Genomic DNA, 21,215 nt, shown 5'->3' with positions numbered 1-21,215 from the left:
AACTTGATAATAACAACCATATATATTCAGTCGTCTTGAAACCCATTTTATACTTACATGCTTACTATCAACTGTGTTTTGATTATTGGAGAATGACAGAATCTGAATCAGATTAACTGTCTGTTGTCAGTTTCAGTCAAGGTCGAGTCTTTGTGATAAATGTATTAATAAATCGTACACTCGACTCGGAGATTTCTTATGAACCTATGGAAATGTTTTTTTTCCCTTTTTGTATGGAGCTGTTTAATACGGGTAATTGTTAACTGCTAATAATTTATTGATATACATTAGACAGCTTGACATGGCAAACTTGAATGTGTCCTCAGCCGGTTTCTGAGTAGGCCGTACCAACAATTACATTGAAACACGACCAACACATTCACTTTCACAATGGGAAGGAGTGACACATGCGCAGATTATGTGTGATTTCATCGTTAATTAAAGGTCACGTCCAAGAATTGTTCTTGGCGCATGCGCTTTGCCCCTGCTAGCCTGTCCACACGTGACTATTGCAGTGCACACCTAGCCCTACGTAGGTAAGTAAATATACATGGAATTCGGGTGTGGAATTAACCAGTGACACTTCAACACCTGTCGGGATGTATATCGAGAATCAAGAGGGAGAAACGGGCTGACACACACAAGGTACTGCAATTTGAAACTAATGTATGTTGCATACAGAATTGAATTCAAGAGTAACTTTTTATCATGTCATGTTTTTAGCAAATATTACTATAAAGTTATGTATTATTCAACGTTGGAAAGCGTATTGTCGTTCAAAACACCCATTTTGACTTTTTTTAATTTTTATTAATTTTAGATTTATATTTCAAACACATACAACATTTCGATATGATATTATGAGTAACAATGATTATCAGTTAGGGAGGATTTTTAATGAATAGATTGTTCAGAAATATGCCCAAAATGAATAGTTTGTTGGCAGTGTTGAACAACATGAATATTTTGCCTTGTGGAAAATGCCCAAAAGTCAAAATGTTTGTGTTAATAGTGAACATGAAGAGATTTTGTGATGTGCTCATTAAATAAATAGTTTGTTGGATATAGATGGGGAAAAATAGAGTGTTCTGAAAATTAACCCCCTCCACTTTCCCCCCATGCAAATCAAATGGATGCTCCCTTATCATGAGATTTATATTTCAGTCACTGTTGACTATGAATATATGTGTTTATGTACGCTTAGAAAACATCTCCCCTCCTGTTACTATATAATTATGTCCTACACTAACTTCTAGTCTCTGAAATGAACATATTTGACAGAAATAACAGTTGTTAACTTAAAGTAATTATTCATAAAATATAATAAAAAGGTGCTTAGTGAAGTTTCTTCATTTTCAGATACTCCAGGAATCTAGACTTGCCAAATATTAGAGACTTCCAAGGGCTGTATTGGATATATTTGTGCTAGGGTCTGTATGACAGACTAATGTCCTTCTTTGGTATTCTGTATTAATGGTCTGACGAAACACATTTGTTTTCTTCTCCACAAGGTACATACTCATATAAATCATTGGTCAATGATTAAATTACATGTTTTGTAACCGTTTCATGACAATATTTGATAACCCTTTCAGTTGCTACCTCTGCTTCTGTGTATCCTATGATCTGACTCAGTACTACCTTGAGAGGGGGAGTGGGTAGCCTAGTGGTTAAATCGTTCGCTCGTCACGCCGAAGTCCCGGGTTCGCTTCCCCACACGGGTACAATGTGCGAATCCTATTTCTGGTGTCCAGTGCTGAAATATTGCTAAACCGGCGTAAAACCATTCTCACTCACCCTGATAAACATACAGAATATACTTGTAAATTCCAGTTGGCCTGCATTTCTGGTGTCACCCGCCGTGATAGTGCTGGAATATTGCTAAAAGCGGCGTAAAACCATACTCACTCACTCACTCCAGTTGGCATTGGTGGTATCGTGTACATTTATCAAGAAGATAAAAATATCATTAGTAGATATTTCCCAAAGATATATGGAAAAACTTTAATCTGGGCCTCTGTATTTGTGTTTAATTTCCTTGTAGTATTAATTACACAGCAATATTTGTTATCTTTGTTTTTTAAATTTACAAAGTTAAGAAGTCACGATTCACAGGAAATAGACGAACTTGGGAATCATTTCGGAAACAACACTTTCTGTCCCTCACACGACTCCAAATTTGACAAATACAACTCCAATCGTGGTGTAAATCTTAAATCTACGAATTAAATAGGATTACTCCTTTGAAATCGGAGATTTGCCAGTGATTGTTGATGTTGATGTGTAAACAGTGCACGCTGATCTATTTTTGACTTGGATACAATGTTAACCAACCCAATGCAAATTTACCCTCGCCGCTGCTCGAACAAGAAAGAGTAAACAAACTGATGATCTTTGCTAAACAACTAATGCCATGTGTTAAAGGATGCGGATATGCGACGGCGGGCTATCAGTCGCTGTTGATATGGCGACCAGGACTCATCTTACAACGACTTTCTCTACCGTTGTTTTGGTTCTACTGACGTTTGCCTCGATCCCTGCAACCTCTGATGGTAAGTACCAAAATGATAGATTATTTTTGTATTTCATTTACAGTACGAATGTGCATTGGTAGTGTTTCGGGGTTTGTTCATAAGCAAACCCCTGTGATGGAGGTGATAGGAATCTCTGTTATTGGTATTGAGGAACATGATACAGCATAACTTCTGTTTTCTGCATATTCTTTTGTTTGTTTTGTTCACATTGAATTTATATGACATCATGGCGGGGTGCGCATGTGCTTAAGCAATTCTGCTGAAATTATTTTCGGACTAGTTGTTATGTAAGAGCGCAACATCTTTTGGGAAAAGTACCAGTCCTTAGAGCTTTTCTCTGGTCTTGGATTAATGGACTAGTGGTCGCGTTGAACTCTGTATGTCTGTACGTCTGTCCAGTGTGTATGTAATTATACTCTGCTTACTAGTTTGCCTGGCACAAGACAGTAAACATGCACCCATGTGTTTTACGGTAGCGAAACATAAAACAAACAAGAAATGGTTATTTGATGGTCATTATTTGATGCGGGTATTTTAGTTATGTTTTTTACCTTAAAGTTTGCAGTGTTTCGGCTACTGTTTTCATCCGAATAACGTTTTGATAACGTTAGTAAATTTGGGGGTCAAATCCAATTTTCAAGTATATACTTTCTTTTACGCGACAGTTTAGTTTAGGCAAATCCACTTAAAATTAAATTATGTAAAATATTTTTATTGGGATTTTCGATCAAAAATACCAAAATGATACTTTGGTACATTTAGTTATATCCATTCGAAAAATTCAGTACAAAAATACTCACACAAGATGGCCTTGATTTGACGTGTTACCGATCGCTCCAAGATAAAACCCTATATTACTGTGACTAGATTGTGATGTGATTTCACAATCCATGGCATTGTTGACAATGACTGACGTTACAGAGAAGAGTCGTATTGGTTGTGACCATTACGCATGACCGTCACGACGAATATCTTCCCCATAATTGCTTCACGACATTGTTTCCCCATAACAATGTCTGCATTGCATTACGAATCACGTACGAGACATTTGCAACATGTGACTAACATAACTTGAAAAATGAAAACAGTGACATGTTTCATATTTCGAATCAGTCGCAAATGTGCCAGAAAGCGGCAAATTCCACTACGAGCCTTCCGCCATGTTGTTTCCGGAATCCCAGCAGAGGCTGTGTTTGTAAAGGGGGCGAGGTCGCGGAGCAGGGGATTTGAGTAACTTGGCCAACACACAAAACAAACCAATTCATCCTCTTCTGCAGCAAACCCCTTCATCCCTGACCTGGGTTGTCGAGTATGTTAAGTCCATCACAAATATGATAAATCGAAGTGACTAGAGTTTTTATCTTACTTTGAGGTATGGAAGCCTGATTTCGAATTCAAAGGGGAAAAAAAGATCGCTGTCAGCCTGGTCGTCAAGACACTGCTCAGTTCATGGTCAGGATGTAATTAGGCGGTCGCTTTAACTTTTCGTTGTACCTGTGTAGGGCGGATTAAAGGGGCAGGGGAGGGGGATAAGCTTCCCGACTGACGTTGTTCCTAATACTGCTACTGCTTCTGCTGTTACTACTGCTGCTTTCGAATCCCGGTTCGCCCCAATTATGTTTCTAGGTTTGTCAACACCATACCCGTGCTCGTGGGTTTCACCGAAGTGCTAAACGTCTGAGACCTGCATCACTTCGGGCTTTCCTCCCACATTAAGCTGACACGCCGCGATATAACTGGAATAATGTTAAAAGCGGCGTTAAACCCAACTCACTCACTCACTACTTCTATCACTGCTTCTAGTACTACTTCTATCACTGTCGCGGCCGGTGATCGAGCCCAGAGTCAGGTGTCACACTTTCACAATGGACAGCGTTGTAACATGTCATAATATTAATAGTGTATATTTTTTGTACAAAAAAGAGTGGTGTATCATCATTTTACAATGAATAGTGTTGTAACATGACACAATAACAACATTGTATACATTTACATTGTATGCGTTTACAATAAACGGTATTATACCATGTAAACATAATATTATATACTGTTACAATGAACAGTGTTGTAGCATGTTAAAATAACATTATATACCGTTTTGATGAACAGTGTTGTAACATGTTAAAATAACATTATATGCCGTTTTTATGAACAGTGTTGTAACATGTTAAAATAACATTATACACCGTTTTAATTAACAGTGTTGTAACATGTTAAAAAATTAAACAGTATGCTTTTACAATAAACAGTTTTGTTCCATTTCTCAAAACAGTGTATACCCTTACCATGGACAGTGTTGTGACATGTTATAGTATATACTGTATACTTTTACAATAAACAGTATTGTAGCATGTAAAAAAATTATTTTATACCGTTACAATGATTAACATGTTGAAATATTAAACTGTATACTTTTAGAACAACTAGTGTTGTAGCATGTCATAACGAGAACACTGTAAGGTTTTACAATAAACAGTATACATAATACCGTGTCAAAATAACATACCGTTACAATTAACAGTATTATAACATGTTGAAATATTAAACTGTATACCTTTACAAGAAACAGTGTTGTAGCATGTCACATTAACAACATTGTATGCTTTTACAATAAACAGTATTGTAGCATGTCAAAATAAAATTGTATACCGTTACAATGATTTGTGTTGTAACATGTTGAAATATTTAACTGTATACCTTTAGAATAACTAGTGTTGTAGCATGTGAAAATGGGAACACTGTAAGGTTTTACAATAAACAGTATACGCTATACCGTGTCAAAATCACATTGTATACCCTTACAATTAACAGTGTTGTAACATGTTAAAATATTAAACTGTATACCTTTACAAGAAACAGTGTTGTAACATGTCATATTAACAACATTGTATGCTTTTACAATAAACAGTATTGTAGCATGTCAAAATAACATTGTATACCGTTACAATGATTAGTGTTGTAACATGTTGAAATATTAAACTGTATACTTTTAGAATAACTTGTGTTGTAGCATGTCAAAACAACAGCCTTGCATCTTTTTACATCGAACAATGTTTAAACATGTCATATAAACACCATTGTGTGCTATACAATAAACAGTATTGTAGCATGTCAAAATAACATTGTTTACTGTTACGTTGAACGGTGATACCATTGTATCATTTTACAATAGACAGTATTGTAACATGTTAAAATATTAAACTATAAATTTACAATAAACATTGTTGTAGTATGTCAAAATAGCACTGTATGGCGATACGATTAGCAGTGTTGTAACTTGTTGACATATTAAACCGTATACTTTCACAATAACAATTGTTGTAGTATGTCAAAATAACATTGTATACCGTTACAATGAACAGTGTTGTAACTTGTTAACATATCAAACCGTATACTTTCACAATAACCATTGTTGTAGTATGTCAAAATAACATTGTATACCGTTACAATAAACAGTGTTGTAACTTGTCAAAATATTAAAACTGTATACTTCACAATGTAGAGTACTGTAGCATATTGTCATAGTAATATGTCGACATAACACAACAACATTGTATACTTCACAACGTAGAACGTTGTAGTATGTTAAAATAAACAGCTTGTCATCACACGTACGCCATTGTTTAATCACCTTCTTCAAGCATGGCATCATTACGTCATGAGCAACAAGACTATTTTTGTCTCTTAAACTGGCTTCATCACCGATAATGAACAGAAGCCATTACTCATGATAGGTGAGGTGAGGTGAAATTGGGTTTAACGTCGCGTCCAAGATTATTGCACTTATATAGCGACGTGCATGCACGTGTATGTGTGTGTGGCTGCTTGTACTAGTCCGGACTGATGCCCATTTATAGTGCTAGCTCACTGAGATACCATGCCGCAGTTTAACATGAATACCCCACTCAGACACAGTATACTGACTCCGAGCCGACCAGTCCTTGTTTTAGCCCCTTAATGTCGAGCGCCAGACAGGGTAACAACACGTACCATCTTGTTTTAGCCCCTTAATGTCGAGCGCCAGACAGGGTAACAACAAGTACCATCTTTTAACGTCTTTTGGTATGACGCGGCCGGGGATCGAACCCCGGACCTTCCGCTCTCCGGGCGGACGCTCTACCACAAGACCACGGAGGCGGCTTACTCATGATAGACTCAAAATGACGACATGGCCTTCGAAAATACCACGTAACTCTCCCCAATCTAACATCCTGTGCGATGAGTGTACGTCACCAATAACCTTTGAACCACTTCCTGCCAGTGAGTGCGCATGTCTACCGATCAATGGCCGTCGCCGGGTATCTTTCCGAGCTTGTTTGTCATATATTTTACGCAGGTATTGAGTTTCAGCCGACATTAAACATCAAGATCTGATACAGCAGTAAAAAGGGAACATGTCTGATAGCGAACATGCTCGACAGACTGCGTGTATGGGGCGCTCAGTAAACAGTGGCGGTTAACAGGGAAACAATAACATAATCTGAATAACCCAATGGGCAATTTATACCAAAGTGAAAGAGTCTGGAATTAATACCTAGGTGTTGGAACTTGACAGCCAACCTCGAAAGATTTAACGATATAAAAATCAGCCAGTGAAAAATTCGGTTGAAGAGATACGTGACATATTTGACAAGTGGATGGCACCCCTGAAAGCCCACTGTGTCAACAAGGCAGCTGGTAATCAAAGACACTCATCTCGTACAACGAATGCTCCCGCGGGTCGACACGACCTTTCATCATTATTTCATGAATAGACGTTTGCGCAAAAAATGAGTCTTTACTATGTATCCATTGTTTTCCTGCAACCGTCATATTCAAATTGTATTTTTTAAGAAAAGCGAGAATGAACAGTATGTCAGTATATCACGGCGTGTTGGATTAATATAAAAGTAATAGCTCAATTTTTGCGAAATTGACATTATTAATATTGTCTGCGGGTTTGGAACTCACAATACTTGCCGAGGACCCTAGCATAGAGTTATATACGACTATGACCTGTATAAGTCTTCCAAGAGTGAGTGATTGAGTGAGTGGGTTTGGTTGACTGTCTACTTTTGTATTTGAACATTGCTTGCAGGTGAGGTGAAATGGGAATCAACTTAGCGTCCAAGATTATTCCACTTATAGCGACGTGTATGCACGTGTGTGTGTGTGTGTGTGTGTGTGTGTGTGTGTGTGTGTGTGTGTGTGTGTGTTTGTGTGTGTTTGTGTGTGTGTGTGTGTGTGTGCGTGTGCGTGTGTTTGTGGTAGTCCGGACTAATGCCGATTTAATAGTCCTAGCCCACTGAGATACCATGCCGCAGTTTAACATAAATACCCTACTCAGACACAGTATACTGACCAGTCCTTGTTTAAGACCCTTAATGCCGAGCGCCAGGCAGGGTAAAAACAAGTACCATATTTTAACGTCTTTTTGTATGACGCGACACTGCTTGTAACATAATACAGGAAACAGCCCACTGCGACACAATATTGTGCTAATATTCAAAGGATATTAATCAGGGAGTCGAACCCGATATCATCAGATCCTGGCATTGCTGCGGCACACAAGTTTGCACTGCATTTTGCGACGGCCTATACCACTAGGTTACCTGATCCCGAATGCAAATGATTATGACGTCATGGGACAACGTCATTAATGTAAGTCGGTCGAAAGGCAAAATGATTTCTTTCTTTCTTTGTTGTTCAACGCCGCACTCAGCAATAATCCAGCTATATGGCGGCGGTCTGTAAATAATGGAGCCTGGACTAGATAATCCAAATCCGTGATAATCACATTATTATCTGGTTGTTTGTTTGTTTGTTGTTTAACGCCGCAGTCGGCAATATCCCAGCTATTACTGCGGTCTGTAAATAATGGAGCCTGAACAAGATAATCCAACCCGTGATCCGTGCATTTGGGATAGGATGACATGCATCGAACAAGTCAGCGAGCCTGACTGGGTATACCCGATCCCGTTAGTCGCCTCGTTCGATAAGCATAGTCGCCTATTATAGCACTCTACGCAATTGAGATACGATGACAAGTATAAATTGTCCCTTACATTTGTATAATGTTAAGTGAGATTAGACACCGTAATTCAAAACGATCCTGTATCCTTATATTTATATATGACCGTATCGTAATTATGTACTGTGTTTCCCCAGCGTCAAAAAGGTGAGGTGGTGAAATAAGGGTTAACGTCGGGTTCAAAAGCGTGGTACTATATAGGGACGAGCGTGCGCGTGCGATCCTGTGTGTGTCTGCTTTTACCAGATCGGGCTAATGACGGTTTTATTTAATTCTAGTTCACTGAGATACCATGCCGCAGTTTAACATGGATACACAAAATCAGGCACCGTATTCTGACTCCGAGCAGACCAGTCCATGTTTTATCTTCTTATTGCCGAGCGCCAGGCAGGGTAACAACAAGTGCCATCTTTTTAACGTCTTTGTGTGACGTGCCCGGGGTCGAATCACCGATCTTTTCTTTCCAGGTTGACGCTCTCTCCACGGAGGCGGCCGCACGACCAAAAATCATATACACATCACGTAGTGACAGGGTGGTTTCTTAAATTGGTCGAAAGGATCTGCACGTGGCCAATAAGAACATTCACATGAGGTACGCCTTTAGTGTCAGGCCGTATGACACGTGTGTGGGGTTTTGTTGACACGACAAACAGGCGTGCGGAAAAACCGTTCGCCAGACAATGGTGGGAGGGCGACCTGCTGTATGTCCTTGTGGACTATTGAGCTGATACATACTGCGAAGACGAAACACTGGGCGGTTATGTTCGTCTCGTCAAAAAAAGTCGGCGAAGATGTGTGTATAACAGTAAACGAGCCTCTCTGTGGCCATGCTTAAAAAAACCTTTAAGTTGGCGTGTTGGCGAGGCTCCAGTTCTGACGGAGGTTTTCTGCGTCGTTGGTATTTTAGATCAACACTTTGATCAGTTTCTTTAACCTGAACTGTAAAATTGTCATGGGGTGGGTGTGTCTCCAGTGTGATGAATAATTTTCTAATATGTGAGTCAGACATTCAATCTTTACAGTAGACTGTTTTACTTCATTATGTTTGTTTTCAATCAAATTCAAAGTTTATGATCGATAACCTACAGAGCATGCGTACTGGGAGGTAATGGATATGGGCAGATATTGGTAGACATATCACAGAGTGCCGGACATTTAGTCGCCACCAACGACAAGCACAGATTGTTTGGGACCTATTTTCTTATTACTACTACTACTACTACTACTACTACTACTACTACTACTACTACTACTACTACTATTACTACTACTACTTCTACTGTTACTGTTACAACTGCCACAACAACAACTACTACTACTACTACTACTACTATTACTACTACTACTACTACTACTACTACTACTACTACTACTACTACTACTACTACCATACCAATATCCCTACCAACACCACTGCTACAATTACTACTACTGCTACCAGTACTACCACTACTACTACTACTACTACTACTACTACTACTACTACTACTTTAACTGCTACTAGTATTACTTCTACTACCACTACAACTACTACTACTACTTCTACTACTACTTCTACTACTGCTGCTGTTACAACTTAAGCTGCTACAACTACAACTACTGCTGCTGCTATTACTACTACAACTACTACTACTACTACTACTACTACCACACCAATACCCCTACCACCACCACTACTACCATTACTACTACTAGTCCTGCTGCTGCGTCAACTACTACTACCACTGCTACAACAACAACTACTACAAGTACCACACCAACATCCCTACCACCACAGATACTACCATAACTACTATTACTACTACTACTACCACTACTACCGAAGATCAATTCTAACCCGGATCTTCACGGGTACTACTGCTACTACTAATAGCATTACTACTACTACTACTACTACTACTACTACTACTACTACTACTACCTACTACTACTACTACTGAAAACAATCATGATACTACTATAAAGTACTCTCAATGATTATAATTATCATAACTTTTCTTGTTTTAGAGTTCAATGCTGCCGAGGGCCAGATAGTCTGCTACGAGTGCTTCAACATAGTGGAGGGCGTGTACCAGCCGCACTGTCCCAAGAACGGCTCCGTGGGTCCGTGGACGTGGAAGATCAACTGTACCGGAAGCTGCTACACCAGGACAGATGACCAGAACCCTGACCGTGAGTGAATGTTGTTTGACGCCGCAGCCAGTCAGAAATAGTCCAATTGTATCTGAGCGGTATGGAAACAATTGATTCACACACACATGGTTGATTGAATGAGAACGGATCCTACCATCTCTGTAAATTGACAAACACACCCACACATGGGTACTGATGACTTATTCTGTCCTGGCATTTCCACATGTAGACAAGCATGGGGCACTGGGGACCGGGGACCTATCCTGTCCTGGAATCTCCACAGAGAAATAAGCATGGTGCACCAGGGATCTATTCTGTCCCGAATCTCCACAGGGAGATATTGGGACCTATTCTGTCCTGGAATCTCCACAGAGAAATAAGCATGGTGCACCAGGGATCTATTCTGTCCCGAATCTCCACAGGGATAGATTAGGACCTATTCTGTCCCGAATCTCCACAGAGAAATAAACATGGTGAACCAGGAATCTATTCTGACCCGCATCTCCACAGGGAGATATTGGGACCTATTCTGTCCTGGAATCTCCACAGAATAATAAGCATGGTGCACCAGGGATCAATTCTGTCCCGCATCTCCACAGGGAGACGTACATGGGGCACTGAAACCCATTCTGCCCTGGAGTTCCTACAAGGGAGATAAGCATGAGGCACTGGGGATCTACTCTACTCTGGAATCGCCATAGGGAGATAAGCATTGGGTACTGGGGACCTGTTCTGTACTGGAATCTCCACAAGGGGATCTGCATGGGGCACCGGAGACCTTCTCTCAATAAGGGTTGCAAGGGACCTACGTTGTCCCAGAATCCCATTTGGTAGGCGTGTACGCATCCGCTTGTACGTGGCTACCATACATGCTGGTTAACATAGTTTAGGTACCTTCCTCATTCTGTTAACTAACGAGAACTTGGTTTATACTAGAGTCGTCCTGCTAGTACAGAAAAAAACTACGTTTATAACACAAACGCTTATAACGAACCGGCGGATATAACGAACTCATGTTGGGTCCGTGACATTGGGTGTACATATGCTTATAACGAGCTACTGTTATAACGAGCTAATATTAGTGGCCCCTTCGAGTTCGTTATAACCGTAGTTTACGGTACATGTAATTGTTGTGTTTATTTTTCAGCAGTCCAGTATATTTTATGCTTGTTCATATATCATTTAAAAAGTCGAATATGTTTTTACCTGTCACCTGTTAATATATATATATATATATATATATATATATATATATATATATATATATATGCGAATGTATATATATATATATATATATATATATATATATATATATATATATATATATATATATATATATATATATATATATATATATATATATATGTACGTTATATATTTAGTGGGGTTTGAATCATACTTTGCCTTACATGGTTTATAGGAATGTCAGCACTATACCCGCTCTTGTGGGTTTCACAGAAGTGGCGAATGTCTAAGAGCTCTATCACCGAGGACCTTCCTCCTATGAAATTGTCATGCCATTATGTGACTGAAATATTGTATGAAGCTACATTAAACCAAACTCATCCACTCGCTCATCCAGATATACTATATAAACTCGATATGATACCAGACATATTTCTTGAGATATTCACACTTTGATATAAACAGAACTCATGGTTTACCTATACTCACCGCCAAAAGAAACGCGGCTACCATACATGTTGGTTTATATATGAAGAACTATTCATTTTCAAGATATATTAGATTGGTTAGATGCAAAAACGAACATACTGTCATGTTGTGTGAACGCTCATGAACGCATCACGTGTGACGTCATAGATCCCTGACTCGAGATGCACCATTTGTCTCGTGCAGGATTAGAGTGTAAAGTTTGGAAATAACATTCAGTATATCGTGATAAGAATAAAGACACTTGAATGATTGTTAGTTTTGTCATTAATTTGTACACATTGAAAACATCTCAAGTTAATGTACAATGCTCTCTTTCCCGTGAAGAGCCGGGTTAGAATAGGTCTTCGGCAACCCATACTTGCCGTAAATGTCGACTATGCTTGTCTTAGGAGGCGCCTAACGGGATCGGGTGGTCAGGCTCGCTGACTTGGTTGATGCATGCCATCGCACCCCAGTTGCGTGGATCGATGCTTATGATATGAATCATTGGATTGTCTGGTCCAGACTCGATTATTTACAGACCGCCGTCTTACAGCTGGAATATTGCTGAGTGCGGCGTTAAAGAACACACAATAAAAAAAACATAGCTCTCGACATGTTTCTATGGTTCGCATTTCTTTGGCGGTGAGTATATACAACCGATCAGGATGCTCGCCTTATTTCCAGCTACTGACGTTCTTAACGATGTTCTCTCAAGGCTATTTGTCTGTAGACCGCCTCCGTGGTCTAATGGTAGAGCGTCCGCCCGGAGAGCGGAAGGTCCGGGGTTCGATCCCCGGCCGCGTCATACCAAAAGACGTTAAAATATGTTACTTGTTGTTACCCTGTCTGGCGCTCGGCATTAAGGGGCTAAAACAAGGACTGGTCGGCTCGGAGACAGTATACTGTGTCTGAGTGGGGTATTCATGTTAAACTGCGGCATGGTATCTCAGTGAGCTAGCACTATAAATGGGCATCAGTCCGGACTAGTACAAGCAGCCACACACACACACACACACGCTGTATAAGTGCAATAATCTTGGACGAGACGTTAAACCCCATTTCACCTCACCTCACCTCACCTCACCTCACCTCACCTCACCTCACCTATTTGTCTGTTTGTTTACAGTGATATACAGGGGATGTACGGACAACCAGCCCTTCCTACCAGACCCCCTGCCTAAAGTAGGGTGTTATCCCTATTACCTTGAGGTGTGGTGCATCTGTGGCCACAGCGGCTGTAATGGCGGTCCAATGGGTATGTACAAAGATGAAGGGTTGACACGGATACTACATCTATTCCTTCAACACAACGTTTCCTTACATTTCTTGTCCCGTACCATTATCTTGCAATTGGTGAAAACTGGACACCGTAGCTCTGTACTCCTCCGATTGTACTGTCTACTTCAACTACTAGCCACGAATACATATGAACGGATACCTTCTTCGTGAGAGTCCAGTATCTGTCGGATAGTAAATGCCGAGCAACTACCGTTTCGCATCTAGGTTAAAGTTATGTGTGTATTTATGTTACCTTTATTTATATAACCACGGGCACTGTAGACCATGCAATTCGGTGGAGTTGCTCCCTCAGGATCGATTATTATGGGTTCGAATCCCAGATGTGCCACTCTTTTCACAACACTCAGTACCACACCCATACCATGTTTCAGGACATCTTGTGAACGATTTGTTGTTTCAGAACTTATTGTAAACATTATGCTTAGATTACCTGAGTGTAAAGTTATTCATTTCGATTAACTTCTTGAACAAAGACTTTCATTAAAAATACTTTCCCTGATACGTGTGGTTTCTATTGTCGCAGGCAAGCCGGGCAAGGTGGAGTTGGACGCACATTTACCCAAGGAGATAGACAAAGATGAGATCGATGGTGCATACAGTGTAATAGGTGTGGACGTGTGGAGGATCAAACTGGCTGTGTGTGGCTTGTTGACTGTGTATATTGTACTACAAGGGACAATGTGATGGCGCCACGTGACTGGGGGATATACCGAAAAGAACGACTTCCGTGTTGAGATTGAAACAAAAACACAGAATACGTGTCGGAGGAAAATTCAAGACGTGTTTCACATACAAAAGGCCTTAATTTATAAAATTGAAATGACTTTGATAATAACGCTCAATATAATAATGTAACTGAAGATCGCAATATCCAGAGACGGATCCAGGATGTTTTAAGGGGTGTGTTCACATCATGAGTGTGTATCTTGTGTGTTTTGAGGAGGGTGGGCGGAAAGGCAGGTTGTGGGTGGACATATAAATTTCGTAATAAAAAAAAAAACCGAAGGTATTTTATATTAGTTATGATAAAATAGAAATAGTAAAGGGGTGAGTCGTACTCCATGACAACACCTCCGGTATCTGTCACCGCAAATCTTAACATATTTAAAAATTATTAGATATCAGATGAAGTATTGTCTTGTTACATTTTGATAAAATTGATTATTAATATGTGTATATTATAATGTAAATTATGCTCATTAAAAAGTAAAATTGTCACGTGTCCGTTGGTTAACGCTTCTTGTCGACTACACTCCTGAAACAGAACTTTTGTCGAGAAGAACAAACCTTTATCAATATCATAAAATGTACGTTTCCAGATAGGGCTGATATGTAAAAGTAGCAGTTTTTACTGTTTCAAAAGTATGATGAGTTCCTGTATTGCGAAAGCATGATGAAATGCTTTACTGTAAAAAGTACAATGCGTTCCTTTGTTGCAAAAGCGTAAGTTCCTCTATTGTAAAAGTACGATGCATGATATTCTTAACAGCAAAGTAGAATGATTTCCTTTATTTCAAGGACATAATGCGAAAGTATGATGATCTCATTTACAGCAAAGAATGGTGAGCTCCGTTATTGCTAAAGTATGGTGAGCTCCTTTGCTGTAAGAGTATGATGGGTTCCTTTACTGCAAGAGTATGATGAATTCCCTTGTTGCAAATGTATGACACGCTGCTGTATTTCAAAAGTAAGATAAATGTTTCTTTTTAAAAAATATGACAAGCTGCTTTATTTCAAATGTATGACAAGCTGATTTGTGTTAAGAGTATGACAAGCTGCGTTATTTCAAAAGTATGACAAGCTGCTTTTTTCAAAAGTATGACAAGCTGCGTTATTTAAACAGTATGATGAATTCCTATATTGCGAAAGTATGATGAGGTCCTTTATTTCAAAAGTATGACAAGCTGCATTATTTCAAAGGTATGATGAGGTCCTTTATTTCTAAAGTATGACGAGCTGCGTTATTTCAAAGGTATGATGAGGTCCTTTATTTCAAAAGTATGACGAGCTGCGTTATTTCAAAGGTATGACGAGGTCCTTTATTTCAAAAGTATGACGAGCTGCGTTATTTCAAAGGTATGATGAGGTCCTTTATTTCTAAAGTATGACGAATTCCTTCATTGCGAAAGTATGACGAGCTCCTTTACTTCAAAGGTATGCTAAATGCCTTCAATGTAAATATTTTGCTGAGTTCCTTTATTTAAAAAAATATCGTGAACTCGTTTATTTCAAAAGTATGATGAGCTCCTTTACCTTCCCACAATGCATGCATAGATGCATTATTTGCACACTGACAATTGAAAGCTTAACACGTTCTCCATGGGCTAGGTATAGCAGAAGGTGTTAGTGAGCTGATGAATAATTACGAATGAGTCTCATTGTTACGTTTGATGTTGAACGCCACATTCAGCATTATTCAAACTAAACAATGAGGCCTGAAAATAAACTAATGTTGACCAGACAAATCAAAGATGATCAACACCCCAGTCCGATGGGGTACGACGACACGCAATCAACATAGTCACTCAAAATACGAAGTTAAAATAGCCAAAAAATAATTTATTCTGTCAATGCAAAAACTATTGAATATTTCAAACACCACATCTAATATTAGTGTGTGAGTTTGACAAAGTAGAGAACATATACATAAGAGGACAAATACATATTCCTCAACAGTTTACCAATGTGGTATACGCGGTAGCATGGCGTACAGCCATATTTCAAGACTTAGTCAATACTAGATAAAGACAAAATGCAAACTACACCAAAACTAGATTATTGCTAAATCAGGCCAGACCAGGCCAGATAAACGTTGCATGAAATATCAACACATGGGAAATCAACGGAGGTTAACCTAACGTAATTTATGAAAATGATCAACTTATGACGTCACGCGATTTGATGACATCACACAAGTTTGTTCTCAACATCGTAGCAATTCAGCATTTATGTCATGTTTTTGAGAATGAGTAAATTGCACATTTCCACGATAATGTATTGAGCGGTTAAATTGTATCATATTGCTGACAAGTCAGCTGAAAATATCCAAACATCAAAACGACACTAAAAATAATGATTGCAGTGATATGGGAGCATACAATATTGCTTGTGGTGTTTTCCAGGTATTTCTCAGAAATACAGTTGACAAAACCGGAGAAATATGACACATACAAAGCTAAAACAATTGTTGCAAATATGACATTTACAAGACTAAACAATTGTTGTAAATATGAAATTTACAAGACTAAACAATTGTTGTAAATAAGAAATTTACAAGACAAAAACAATTGCCTATATTACATTTACATATATATATATATATATATATATATATATATGTACAAAAGTTCATACTTTTACGTAATTTTGAGTCCAAATTTACATTCATTTACAAACATATATGTCTACATTTTTAACCTTTTGTAAAGGTGAAGTTTTCGTCCAGTGTGGACCTGAAGTGTCCTCACAGCAGAGGTTTTGTCAACCCCTGATACAGGGAATACAGAAGGAGTGTCTGGGGCATACTTGTCTCGTAGTAAGGAAACAGTCTAAAAAGCAATATGAAACACATAAACATAATATCCATCAATGTTAAAACCAGAGATCAAATATTTATGAACAAGAATTCTACCATTAGTCAGTATAAATACATACAAACATCAACAAATACTTCAACAAGGAGAGGGGCGGTGGGGTAGCCTAGTGGTTAAAGCGTTCGCTCGTCACACCGAAAGATCGGGTTCGTTCCCCAAATGTGTACAATGTGTGGAGCCCATTTCCAGTTTATCCGGCAGTGATATTACTGGAATATTGCCATTCGTCACCACTCGTCTCTTTCCGTAACCTGCAAGACTCGTCCCCCTATCGATGAATGTTATGTGCGAAAATACGACAAACCAATCAGAATGCGCGTATGATTTCAAGTTCTTCTTCAAAGAATCCATCAGAAATAATTTTTGATTTTACATATGTCTTGCATCTAAAAAGATACCCAAGACACAGTTAAATGTGTTCAATCACACTTTATAATTCCGCATGTCGCTATTCGGCTTGTCCCAGAATAACACGAGCTGGTCACGAATGGAATATTGCTAAAAGGTGGCGCTAATCTAACTCACTCACTCACTCACTCACTCACTCACTCACACAACCAATCAACAAGGAGACCATTTTGGACGACATAAACGACATTCAATACATAAAAGGGAAACTACTGTAGGTTTGGCCTTTGGAAATAATGTAGACAGTTAAGGCGACGACACCACACTGTGTGTGGGTCGATCTTCCGCAGCTGCGCACTGACACCCAACAGTGAACCTTCTGATGACCTTGTTGATGCAGCTGCCGATGTGGTCCATCTCCTCCACCTCGCGGTAGTAGTACACGGGCATGCAGCGATGCCGGGTGACGCCGGTCCCGCTACGGCAGTTGGAGCACGTGCACCTAGCTTCAACGATCAACGTCGGCGTGCGGTCAGCGTTGTAGTTAATGACGTAGTGAACTGGACACATGGAGCCGCGTCTGGACAGAGATCGCGGACATTGGCGGATTCCTCGGAAATAGGACACTTGCCCTGGGCCGCGACTTATGTGTTCTGTACAGGAAAGGAATGATAGGTTTAAAGCCAACTCGAACATCCACTGTATTATATAGATTTAGATGGTGGCGTCACTCTAATACGAAGCTTTTTACAGGGATGTATGAGATTTGTTTGTTTGTTGTTTAACGATGCGATACTCAGCAATATTCGATTCATGTAAAGGGGTCTGTAAATAATCGAGTCTGGTCTAGACAATCCAGTGGTCGACATCATGAGCATCGATCTACGCAATTGGGATACGATGCCAAGCATCAACCAAGTCAGCGATCCTGATTCTGTTATTCGCCTCTTACGACAAGAATGAGTTGCTGAAGACCTATTCTACCCTGGTTCCTCACGTGGGAGAAATACTCGAATTATGCTGTTCACTTCAGCAATCATTGGAACAAAAGGGCAGAACATACAGGCCAGATATATCTGATATATCATTACATGTTTCAAAAGTACTGATCATGATTATAGTGAGTTATACTACAACGACGTGAAAAGACAATATTTGGGACATTTTGTCGTCTTTTGTGTACGAACGAGGGTTAATTGATAGGTTCTGAGCCTCAGATAATTGCGTAATAGTGAGTTTTGTTGTGGACATGACACGATGTCATAGAATTATAGCCACTAAACACTTGTGTCATTTAAATTGTACGTCTGTGAAACTTGGGGAACGTGCAGTGATCATGTCCTTATCAATCAACCCTCGTATGCTTGTCGTAAGAGTCGACTAACGGGATCGTGTGATCAGGCTGGCTCAATTGGTTGAAGCATGTCATCGATCCCAATTGCTTGGATCGATGCTCGTGATATCAATCACTGGATTATCTGGTCAACACTCGATTATTTACAGACCGCCGTCATATAGCTGGATTAAAACAAAACAACCAACCGACCAACCAACCAACCAACCAATCTTATGTTACGGTTGGCCAAGAAGTGCATATTTGAATAGATTGTTACTTGAGTCGGGGGGTACTCACCCATTCCAGGCAGAATGTAATACGACTCATCCTGTTGTGGTGATTGGCGGGACGGACAGTAAGGATTGGTTGCCATGGACACATTATTCAGCAGGCACTGAAACAAGCAACATACTACCATGAACAGACACACACTCTTCACTTTAGACTGACTGGAATCAGTTCTTAGGTTAGGAGGTAAACCATGTGCATTGAAAACAATATTATCTGCTATGACATAATGACAATATAACCGAGAACACTTTGGTAAAACAATGTTATCTATCATAATGAAATGACAATATAACCGAGAACACTTTGGTAAAACAATGTTATCTATCATAATGAAATGACAATATAACCGAGAACACTTTGGTAAAACAATGTTATCTATCATAATGAAATGACAATATAACCGAGAACACTTTGGTAAAACAATGTTATCTATCATAATGAAATGACAATATAACCGAGAACACTTTGGTAAAACAATGTTATCTATCATAATGAAATGACAATATAACCGAGAACACTTTGGTGAACACAATGTTATCTATCACACTCCTTGCTCATACTTTGATGCTGAGAGGTGAGGTAAGGTGAAATGGGGGTAACGTCGCGTCCAAGATTATTCCACTTATATAGCGACGTGCATGTACGTGTGTGTTTGTGTGTGCTTGTGTGTGTGTGTGTGTGTGTGTACTAGTCCGGACTGATGCCAGTGATAGTGAGATACCATGCTGCAGTTTAACATGAATACCCCACTCAGACACAGTATACTGACTCCGAGCCGACCAGTCCTTGTTTTAGCTCCTTAATGCCGAGCTCCAGACATTACATGTACCATCTTTTAACGTCTTTTGGTATGACGCGCCCGGGGATCGAACCCCGGACCTTCCGCTCTCCGGGCGGACGCTCTACCACTAGACCACGGAGGCGGTCTAATGCTGAGAGCTAGGTAGGGTAACAACAAGTACTATCTTGAACATCTTTAAGTATGACTCGGCCATGGCTCGAACCTTGCTCTCACTAACTGTGGGATTGAAACGAGCCGAGTGGCTTCTAAAGTATCACGTCACGAAGTATTATGTCGTCAAAATGTGTGACATACATAGAGATAAGCAATTTGTTGAATTTCGCAATACACTATCGTTGTCGTTGTTAGTTTGGTTAACTGTCCAGAAATATTGCGCCATTTTGAATAATCCATAACCTGGAACTCAGTATCTCGCATAGAAATTTCCTACCGGTCGGGTTCGACAAAGAGGTACTTTAAAATTAATATCTACTTACAAGTTGATGCGGTTGCCAGAACATGGATGTTCCAACGTACACCCATGACATATCAGAAAAAAAGATTGTGTTTGAATGGGTGAATTTCACGTCGTGAAAACTTCATCTGGGAGTAAAGCCCGAAGTGATGCAGGTCTTAAACATTTACCACTTTTGCGGGACCCACGAGCAAGGGCATGGTGCTGACAAACCAAGAAACATAATCAGGGCGAATCTTGGGTTCAAACCAACCACCACCGGATCCTGACATAACTAAAGAACGCAACTATGCAAAGCGAATCGCGGCGCTTTGGACCACCCGTGGGCCCATGGGACGACGGGAGATGGACTGTTAGTAGAATCCGTTAGTGTAGCAGGATATATCCTGTCATAGAGTAAGCCCCTGTCATTATAACATTTAGGAACAATAAATGTAATTATGTAGTGCGCACCCGCTGCTACAAGCTTTCTAACATGTATTTCTATACATATATATAAGCGCACGTTGCGATCTCTAAATTGTTGCAAAAATATATCCATGTACATCATGGGACCCCGTACCATAACATGTTAGAGTGAGTGAGTGAGTGAGTGAGTGAGTGAGTGAGTGGGTGGGTGGGTAAGTGAGTGAGTGAGTGAGTGAGTGAGTGAGTGAGTGGGTAAGTGAGTGAGTGAGTGAGTGAGTGAGTGAGTGAGTGAGTGAGTTGAGAGTATACTTCACTCTCGTTAGTAGCAAAAGCTCGTTTCTATAGTCAGAA

General features: G+C 39.7%; 2 protein-coding genes across 4 annotated transcripts in view; one reads left to right on the top strand and one right to left on the bottom strand.

Moving 5' to 3' along the window:
- Nucleotides 1–563: 563 nt before the first annotated feature.
- LOC139459853 (uncharacterized) lies at nucleotides 564–15,101 on the top strand. 3 transcript variants are annotated; one of them, XM_071241563.1, is made up of 6 exons: nucleotides 570–645; nucleotides 1,360–1,430; nucleotides 2,425–2,552; nucleotides 10,552–10,716; nucleotides 13,460–13,588; nucleotides 14,156–15,101. In XM_071241563.1, exons 3-6 carry the CDS (start codon nucleotides 2,426–2,428, stop codon nucleotides 14,314–14,316), a joined length of 582 nt encoding a protein of 193 aa, XP_071097664.1. In that variant the 5' UTR covers nucleotides 570–645; nucleotides 1,360–1,430; nucleotide 2,425; the 3' UTR covers nucleotides 14,317–15,101. The 3 variants fall into 3 exon arrangements, with proteins under 3 accessions (XP_071097663.1, XP_071097664.1, XP_071097665.1); XM_071241562.1 differs by lacking the exon at nucleotides 1,360–1,430 and having other exon boundaries at nucleotides 564–645; XM_071241564.1 differs by lacking the exons at nucleotides 570–645; nucleotides 1,360–1,430 and adding an exon at nucleotides 1,435–1,511.
- A 2,778-nt stretch (nucleotides 15,102–17,879) lies between these two features.
- Nucleotides 17,880–21,215, bottom strand: part of LOC139458618 (interleukin 17-like protein) — a 3,480-nt gene continuing 144 nt past the window's right edge. Inside the window, exons 2-3 of the mRNA XM_071240041.1 lie at nucleotides 19,207–19,303; nucleotides 17,880–18,226 (exon numbers count right to left, since the gene is read on the bottom strand). Of these exons, the coding sequence (XP_071096142.1) occupies nucleotides 17,880–18,226; nucleotides 19,207–19,303 (444 nt within the window). The remainder of the gene's footprint in view (nucleotides 18,227–19,206; nucleotides 19,304–21,215) is intronic.

Source organism: Haliotis cracherodii, unplaced genomic scaffold (assembly GCF_022045235.1).
Source record: "Haliotis cracherodii isolate W230 unplaced genomic scaffold, xgHalCrac1.p SCAF_13, whole genome shotgun sequence".
In the NCBI taxonomy this organism is placed as follows: Eukaryota; Metazoa; Mollusca; class Gastropoda; order Lepetellida; family Haliotidae; genus Haliotis; species Haliotis cracherodii.
The sequence above is the reverse complement of the archived record's forward strand: the minus strand, read 5'-3'. Positions and strand labels throughout refer to the sequence as shown.